This window comes from Eucyclogobius newberryi, unplaced genomic scaffold (assembly GCF_026437365.1).
Source record: "Eucyclogobius newberryi isolate DKJ021-1_F unplaced genomic scaffold, fEucNew1.0.hap1 SCAF_22, whole genome shotgun sequence".
Taxonomy (NCBI): Eukaryota; Metazoa; Chordata; class Actinopteri; order Gobiiformes; family Gobiidae; genus Eucyclogobius; species Eucyclogobius newberryi.
Window position 1 is genome coordinate 13,993,933 of NW_027315857.1, and position 9,553 is coordinate 14,003,485.

General features: G+C 41.6%; 1 protein-coding gene across 1 annotated transcript in view; it reads right to left on the reverse strand.

Moving 5' to 3' along the window:
- The window catches only part of arap2 (ArfGAP with RhoGAP domain, ankyrin repeat and PH domain 2), a 120,450-nt gene extending 115,769 nt beyond the window's left edge, over positions 1-4,681 (reverse strand). The window contains exons 1-2 of the mRNA XM_072458669.1: positions 3,874-4,681; positions 2,886-2,968 (exon numbers count right to left, since the gene is read on the reverse strand). Coding sequence (XP_072314770.1) covers positions 2,886-2,968; positions 3,874-4,616 — 826 coding nt within the window. The 5' untranslated portion in view covers positions 4,617-4,681. The remainder of the gene's footprint in view (positions 1-2,885; positions 2,969-3,873) is intronic.
- Between the last annotated feature and the right edge of the window lie 4,872 nt (positions 4,682-9,553).

Below are 9,553 nucleotides of genomic sequence, written 5' to 3' on the forward strand. Positions count from 1 at the left end.
TGCAGTCAGTAAGATTTGCTGATTAGGACCATTCATATTCGATGGCGAAGATTCGATGGCGCTCCATTTTAAGTGATAGGACTAATAATCAAAAGTGACAAAAGATGTGATAAGGGAAAATGAACTATAAAGGAATATTTCTACACTTGTGAAACATTTGACTGATTGAAACTAAAATATAGAGATGTTTCTTTCAATCAATAAACTTTTTTTTTTTTAATATATTCAGACATATGACTCACTCTGTAATTGTTATAATTACAGACAAATAGGAGTGATCATTATTGATACAAATGAATATCTTGAGATTTTTTGGGTATCGAACGCCTCTGTAAACGTAGTATGAGGTTTAATTATCCGAAAAGTTTGAAATATCAATTAAATTTATCACAAAAGTGCAGAAATATCACCTCATAAACACGTTTACAAATTAACGTTTTTGGGTTTTTTTTCAATAAAAAAAACAACACAAAACACAAAACATGGAACAAGACAAGACATAGACAAATTAAAAAGAACATAAGCAGCACAGAACATTTACAGTAACGGTCCCACCTTGTCCAAAGTCGGTTTAATCTCTTAATCTACAACTGAACATTTAATTCATTTATGTTTTTGATCAGCTCTTTTTGTAGCATTTTTTACTAAATATTCTTCAAAACAACAGATCATCTAAATGTCGACACACGTCCCATCTCTAAATACAAATAACATCACTGCGGACAAGCCCACGTCCCACATAAGGACGATCAATCACCATGTATCGGTCGACCTTCAGGCCTGGAGCGGTCTCTCTGCGGACCATCAGGCACCACTGTTCTCCACTGCGGCCCATCCCCAGGGTCGACCCGGCGGCAGCTTCAGTCCTGCTGTTCCTTTATCTGCTCCAACCCAGACTCCCGTAACCCGGACGACCCGCAGATACGCAGACGAGAGGCGGGAGCGGGCCAAAACATCATAAAAGTAACACCGATAAGGATTTTTCTGCGATTACTCTTTGTTTTGCTGCATTTTACATTGCACACGGCTGCGTCTCAAGCCAAACTCAGACGGAACTGTGCAATCAGGTGACACGTAGAGAAAGGATGAGCGTATCAAGTTCAAACTCCATTTTGTTTCTAGGGAATGGGCTACAAACGCAGTGACAATTTAGGAGATTCTACAATAACTGCGATTCAAACGAGACATTTTCAACACAAAATAATCGTGCTTTCTTAACGTCGCCATGAAGTCTTGCTCAACATTATACTAAAAGGGTGCAAGAAAGATACCATGTTGTCTTGTTGTTGACCAGTCAGCAAATATGAAATGAAGAAACTATCAATATTCTTTGAACGTGCTTCAGCGGGACCACGCTCTCAATCCCACTAGGAATAAACTCATCAAATAGGAATATATAAAGCCGATATGTCAAATAAACTCCTTCCTGCCCCTCACTGCAGAGATTTGACTTGCTAGATGTGCTCCCCGATCCCAGTTCGGGGACCGTCTCGTCTCCTTTTTTCCTGTTTAGCATCCTTCTCCTCTTCCTTCCTCCCAACTTTTGCCTTTTCTCCTCTGTAGTTTTTCCACTCCCGCTCGTGTTCGGCGCAGAGGAGAAAGTTGGGGGAAACAGGCTGTACCAGGAGACCGCTGCGGCAAAGGTGCACGAGACGAGCGCGAGACGGGGAGCCAAAAAAACCAGCGCTAAAGGGAGCTGAAGAGTAAAAATAATGTTGATATAAAAAGGAGAGGAATTGGAGCCAGAAGCAGCTCATTTGTAACATCACAGACGCAGCTGATCAAGAACGCTAATGATGCTCTTGAATGGGATGCAATTAAATCCCTATGATTAAATGTGAAACAAAATATATGTGTGATTAAACTGAAAAGTGTGTCTTGTGCTGCGAAAAAATTGTAGCTGGATTAATTACAATGACTTGAAATCTGATTATTTATTGTCTTACTTTGAGTGGGTAGTTTTGATGAAATGTGAACCATGATTATTATTATTTGCCAATGAGCTAAGAAAATGTCACTTACAGCATGACAAGATTATTAGGTTAATCAATAATCGTGAAAAAATAATCATAAAAGACTAAAAAATTTAAATTGTGAGATTTTTAGAAATAAAATTAAGACAAAAAAAATTATATTTATAAAAAAGTGAAAATGTTTGACCTACATAAGGTCTTTTTTAGTTTGATTAAAAGAAATGTGACAATTTTAGCAGCAAAATGAAGTCCTTTCTGCAAAAAAGTAAACCTAAATGCTTTTATATTTAGATTTTTATGTCATAAAGCGGGTCTCATATTGAGGAGCGGTGATGTATGAAGAGAACATGAAGGGAAGAAAATGTAGGATTTTTTCATTCTTCGCGGTGTCAATTATCTCAAATAATCATTAAATCATGATGTTTATTCTCCCAATAATCGATAAACTAACATTTGAAATCGTGACATCCCTATTAAATCATCTTTAAACAGATCAGAGACAAGTTTTATCAGCTCGGTACGACACATCAAAACTACTCAAACCAAGATTAAGATTGTGAATTCAAGTCATTTTATCCGTTTGCGGTGCACGAAAATATAATACAACGAGCCTTTAAGTCGTTAAAAAAGTTTACGGGCTAAAAAACATGTATAAGTTTGGGAAGCCGGGCCGCAGAATTTACACGCCGAGGTCTAGCCGAGGGACGAGACGTGAGAGCGTCTATTCCCTGCGAGGCGTGCGCTTGAAACGTTTCCCACGACGCACACGGGCCGGCCCCGCCCACGCGCTCCCCCCTCCCCCTCAGCCGCTTTCATCCGGGCAAACAACAGCACCGCCGACGCCCGACTCCGCCGCCGAATGAAATATTCATGGCGGAGATGAAGCGCGCGCGGCTGAAAGACTGCGTGTACCTTTCTGTATGCCGTTTGCGCCGCTGGGACCGTCGAAGCTGGTTAGGTGTTCGGGACTCGGGGCTTGCGTCAGCGCTGCGCTCCTGAGAAGGGACGGGGAGGGGGTTAAAAAAGAAAGTAGCTTAAAATCACACGAACACGCCACTGAATTAAGATTTTTGGTTGAAAAGTTTGCTCCCGAGTTTCTACGCGCACTGTCAATCAAAGCAGTGACAAGTAAATAACTCGATCTTATAATAGACTCGTCATTTCACTGGAGCTAATGGTGATGAATAACTCAAATAATGAACGACACGGTATCATGTAAACGATTAAAAGTGATTCATCTACGTCCCAAATGAAAGTTTATTACATTATATTTTACACCAGGGGCCCAGCGTGATGTAACCCTCGTTTATCAGGGCTGTCAGTCAACTGTTGATCTTTTTAATCTTTCAATAAGTGTATTTGGAACGGGAGTCGTGTCATGTTTATAAATGAGAATGAGCTCTCAGTCATTTTACCTGGTGTGAGTTAACGCTGTAAAAGAGTCCCTAAACATGTGGCATTTGGTTCCAGGGGTGGAGCTTTTGGCATTCTAATTATGTCAAATGTTCGAGGCAAATGTTTATCTTTGACAATATATTGTTTCAGTATTAGGCTACGGCTGGGTCTAGGTTCAGGAACAGTTTTTTGGTTCAGTTTAGGGCTCGGGAACATGGAACGTTACAGTCCCGCCCCGCCACGAAATGCCAAATATTTAAAGAGACCCGTTCAACAACAACAATAGCAACTGAAGCATTAACTGTCATTTACAGTCATATCATGGAACGCCAAGTAGAGAGTGTTAAAAACTGGTATTAGTTGTAGGTTCTGGCATTCCAAATGGAGAAGCTCATTCTGTTTACAAAGTATTAAGAGTTTTACATGAACTACCAACTCGATTTTATAATATTTGTACAGGTTTAAACTAACACGCAAAAAACAAACGGCACAATTCTCCATGTACCTGTCCTGTATAAGGTCCGGGAGAATGACAAGACTTGGGATCTCAGGGACAGGCCGGTGCCTCAGGCGATAGGAGCGCGTGGGGCGAGGACCTTTAGGCGACAGAACACCGGGATGTGCTTCATAAATGGAGTTCTCTACCATTTCACAGGAAACATCTTCGTCCGACTGCGTTTGGGCCACTTCGGCGCCGTCGGTTGCGGGGGGCGGGACGCTCTCCCAGTCTGACGGCGTTTCGGAGAGCGAGAAGGAGTCGCTGCTACTGCTCAACGACGGGCGCGGGGCGTAGCAGAGGCCAATGTTCTGAGGATCTCTGGGCGCCGGCTGTGGAATTTCCAGCGGCGCCGCGTCCTCGTTGCGTTCCCTCCCGAGTCCAGCTCCGGGGGGTAAAGTTAGACTCCCTTTCAAATTGCACTCACTTTTGTCACTTGTTTGGGGGTGCAGACAAGAAGCGCCCCTCGTTTTATCCCTGAATATGTGCCTTGGGTTGGGCACCGGCTTCCGCCCCCTGGGTCGGTGCTCGTCGTCCTCGTCCTCGCCCAGCACCAGCCCCAGAGCCTCCAGGCTGCGGAGGATGCGGCGGCGGTGACCGGTGGGGAAGACGCCGAGCTCCAGGAGGCGATGGTCGGTGAGCGCGCTGCAGTCGTCCAGAGTGCGGTAGCCTCCATGATGAAAGTAGAGGGAGTACTGAGGGAGGCGCAGCGCCGAGAGCCAGTCCACGAGGGCCTGGTCGGGCTCGGACATGATTCTGAAGTGATCACCGACTCATTTTAGGAGAACAACTGGAGAAGATGACGAAAATCTTTACGGATGATTATGGACCTGTATATTTAAGTGGACTATGGGCAGCTATTGCCTGTGAAGACACAAAACAAGATTAGGATTATTGACAGACTGATGTAATAATTACAACATAAAAGCAACACAGAAACAGGCAAAATATTGACTAGAAGATCTTAGTAAAATAGTGGTTAAAAAATAGCCAGTTCCGAGTGGATTTTGTTCACCAACAATAACAATAAACCTTTTTCAGATTCTGATCCTGCAATTTATGTTTTAATAATTGTACAAATAATGAAATAATAACATGTTTGTCTTTAGGCTTAGCAGTTTTTTTCCAGAATATGACAGGATATTTTATTGTTTGTGGAAGAAATTATGTTCCTTGCGATTTGCATCCATTCAAAATTGAGATTTCAATTTGATTGCGATTTATCTATTAAGTATGTGTGCAAAATTAGAATATAAAATAGCAAAAAAAATAAAAAAAATAAACAAACAGAAATGTGCAGTGTAATCAAGGGATGTCAAGATTTTCAGGTCACAATATAAACGTAACAACTAAAAACTAATAATCGTGACTATTTTAAAAGCAAAATTATGTAATCCCTATTCAATTTGGATCCCAAAATGAGTTTTATGTGGAGGTTTATGTCACAATAACTTTACTTTTGCATTGAAAAAATGTGAATAAAGCTGGTCAAGTATTAATGGAACAGTGGTGTACAAGAATGAAACTAAGGGTTTCATTTTTATTTTCTCACGCTCTGATAATCGTGAATAATCGTTAAACCGTGACGTTTCTCCTCAATGTAACAGTAAAATTTAATATTGCGACATCCCTAAAGTGTAATCATTCAAAATAAGTGATATGTTAGTGGCGTTTGTCGATGTTGCCGATGTTGTCTCTCTTCATCACAACTAAATAAAATACTATACTGTTGATAAATAAAAAATACAAAATAAGATGCGTCTCACCACTACAAGTTCACACTTTCCGCTCATCCTAGAAACATAGCAAGTTGACTCGAGTGTGACAAGGGTAGTGGCTCTTGACAGCTTTTTTTGCAACACCTCTTTTGTCTGGCAGCGCAGGAAACTGTAAGCAATAACCAACTATGTGGAAACGACATGCCGATACTCGAATAACCTTGAATTTCTCAACACACACGAATTAATAACGTTTTATCTCGTCGCCGTGCGTGTTCAAGACCGAAAATGATGCTCCGTCCTCGTTTCTGCCACTTCGCAGCTCAACTATATCTTATCTACATCTAGTCAGTTGACCTCACACCGCTTCAAGTGCCACTTCTGCTTTGACAGCGCAGTGCATGTAGTTTGTACCTTCCAATGTGGTATTCATGTCCAATGAAGAACTGCAACTGACATTTACAAACCACATATTTTCTACCCATGAGTTCCCTATTTTTATTTATAGCGAGGAGACACTGTAAAGGCCTCTTTATTCTTCGAATATAAGAGTTTGCTTATCACTTTTATTCAAAAACTAGGCGACCGCAGAGGCTGGGCTGAAACGAAATAAATTGTATAGATCGGTGTAGTAGAAATTCAATATAGTGGGCAGTCTGTGGCCTCGTGTGTTGATGTGTAGAGACTTGATTTGGCTCAAATCCAACGCCGCCACACGCTGGTGCTATCGTTTGACCTGGCCTTTTGCACATTTCTGCTTCTTTTTTTCCCCTTCAGCACATAAATGAAGAAAAAAACACATCCAAAGCATCGCACACTGGCCTCGCGGACGATATTCAGGTAGTGTAGGTGTTTCTGATCCGCTTGCATCTGCCCAGCGCACAAACCCACAGTCTGATGCACAATATACAGCCTGGGAACAAGGGGATGTGAGAGGTGCCGGTGTCTGCAGACGTGAGAGGAGCAGCAAACGCCTTGAATAATTGGACACGTCATAAATATAGACAATGAGTGACAGGTCGTGCGTGCGACAACGTTCACTATGCGTGTAGTTTATAGTGTATGTGCAAGTATGTGCTCCTGCCACCCATAAAAAGGCACGAGCGTCCAAGCAGCAGCTGAGGGTTTACACTGAGAAAGGTGAGTCACACAGAAAGCACGCCCTTTTTTACAGGCAAACACACACAGGAACGTGCCTCACAATGCCAACAATGGAACAAAGTCCATATAATTATTCGTATTCTACAATTCCTGGTTCGAAAAACATGAACTGGACAATACGTTTTAAGCAGGCATATACATAGACACCTGTTTGCAGTCAGGGGAAATAAACGTTATTGAGTAAACTGGGCAACAACAATAAATCAAAAATGGCATTGCAAATTAAATGTTATGAACTGGGGCATCAACTTGTGGTTCACCTCACTGTTTTGTTTTTGTAGTTTTTTTTTTGTCACGTTTTGATTGTGTTTAATATAAAATGTATAAAACTTTGAATTATGAAAATAAGAAACACATACATATGCAAACTTTTCACCTCATTAGACTTCTATTTTACTTTCATTTTCTCAAAAAACAACATTACACATGACCAAAAGTTCAACTAAATCACACTTCGGGTCGACAACACACACGCACGCGGTCCCGAACCTGACGCGAGGCGCGCGGGTGCGTCAGGTGGTGCCGCGCGGTGCGTCCTTTACGTACCGCGTGAAAGAGTGCGGACAGAGCGCATCATTGTAGCCCGTCACTGTCCCGTCCCTGTCCCGTCCCGTCCCGCGGCACCTCTCTGATGTGTTGACTGTTTGGAGTTCACGCCTCGCGCTTTGACGCTGCCCGTTTCCGTTCTCTCCGTGCTTGGGGGAAAGGCCACGCCCACTTTGGCACGAGCGCACGCACCGTTAAAGAGCTTAATTTAAATAATGTGGTTTATTTCATGTCCGGATGGTGGAGAAAATAGCACGTTAATCATTCAAATCTGGTGTTTCAGTGCAAGCAGTTTGGAAAAAAAGTTACAGTAAGAGCCTATAGTTGTACTCCAGGATCCACTGTACTAGTATTTGTTAAGAAATTAGGGTTTGTATTAGAAGTTGGTGCATTTACTGTAAAACAAAACTTTCTTTTCTGTTTTCACTTTCACACAGTTCAAATGTTGGTCACATTTATTTGAGTAATGCTGCAAAGATCACCCTGCCCTTTGTGGGCTTCAACTTCCTGTTTATGTGTGATACTTTGATGACTTTTGCTCTTTCAAAAGATACACATATATTCGTCTGGCATGACTCTGAACCCCATGGATATTAGGACCTACTGTATTTTACTATTTTACTTATTCATCAGCTGAGTTTCTTCAGGTGAAGCTTGAGTTTCAGTGAGTGTTTTCTTGCATGGGAGAAGCAGAAAGTGAAGGCTCTTTTGTGATGTTTGCTGCATGTCCCGGCTTGAGTCTCAGGCCCCCGGGCTACGCATTCTGAACAGGCAGGAATGTGACACTCTGCACACGTTCATCCCAGGAAAGATGATCACCTTTTCTCCCGTGATTTCCCCCTGACATTCGGCCCATCTCTCCTCATTCTCGCCCAACAACACCAGAAGGATTCAAGAGTTTGCTTTGTCACTACAATGTGTTCGATGACGTTTAAATCCCTCTGTTAAATGTTCTTCCTGGTGTTGGTTACTGTGTTGACTTAATTATTTCTTTTTGCTACAGGCCTGGATATGCTATGGCTCTGTTTGAACTTACACAGTGCAGCATTCAACTAATCTATCTTTTTTTAATCCATTACAAGTATTCTAATGCTCATAAATCATCTATTCTTACTGTAAGCAGGCTCGCCTCTCCACAGATCTGACCTGTAGCTAGGCCTGGTGCTCTGGTGGTCTCCATGGAGATTTGTACTGTACCGTGTGAAACATTCCAGGCAAAACAATAACGTTTCATTGCATTACACTCAGAAGTAAGGTAGAGACTGAAGTAAGATGAAACTACTTTCAAAATAATATATAACTCAAGTAGAAGTGCAAAGTAGTGGCCCAAGAGTAATTGTCTGCAATATTTGAATAAAATAAAAGGAAAGACGCAAAAGTGAGAGAAACGATATAATTTCTGAAGGAGCGGTGCAAAAAAAAACGTGATCAAATAATTTCATGTCAACATAAACCTTTTATTCAAGTCTTAAAACTAAATATAACTCAAGTAGGAGTAAAAGTATAGCGTCAAAAAGTTACGCCAAGAAGTACAATTTCTTGCAAAGGAATCCTCTAGCTTGATCATAAAAGGAGTGTAATTTGTTGAAACTCAAATACATCATAAGGCCATGAAGGCGGGGCTACATTGACGTCACAGTATAATATAATAACAGAAATGAATTAGAAGAGCGACTGAAGTAGAGCTGTTATTGACCTGCTGTGTCCACACGATGGCGACAGAGAGCAGCAGTTTGGCCCCTCACGCAAATTCCTCAGTGACAAAAGTGCAGATCATAAAAAGACTTTGGTTCCTTTACAAACAATGCCTTTCAACTTATTTCAGACGACATTTTGAGAACTTTTCAGCATTAAAAAAATATAATATTTCGTTTTTTGATTGTTAATTTGTCATCAATTTGGAATACATGGAAATAAATGAGCAGAAACGGACGATTTAGACTTGGAAAAAATACTCAGGAAACGAAAACATCAGTTGCCTATTTTATCTTTGTGGACTCCTCTTAAAGCCACAACACCTCTCTCAGCCCAAACACCATAAAACCATCAATGGGGGCGTTTTGGTTTCCTTTCTTGGCTGAGTGCCAGACATGTTTGGCTTGCACTATAAGTTTAACCGTGTTTACGCAGTAGAAGTAGCAGTAAAAAGTCATAAAATGAGTGTCAGAAGAATAGAAAGAGGGATGAGATACGTTTGGAGAGGACAAGCACTTGCTCTGGACACTTTGCGCTTCTGTGCGTCCCCGACACGCCTCCAGGGGTCG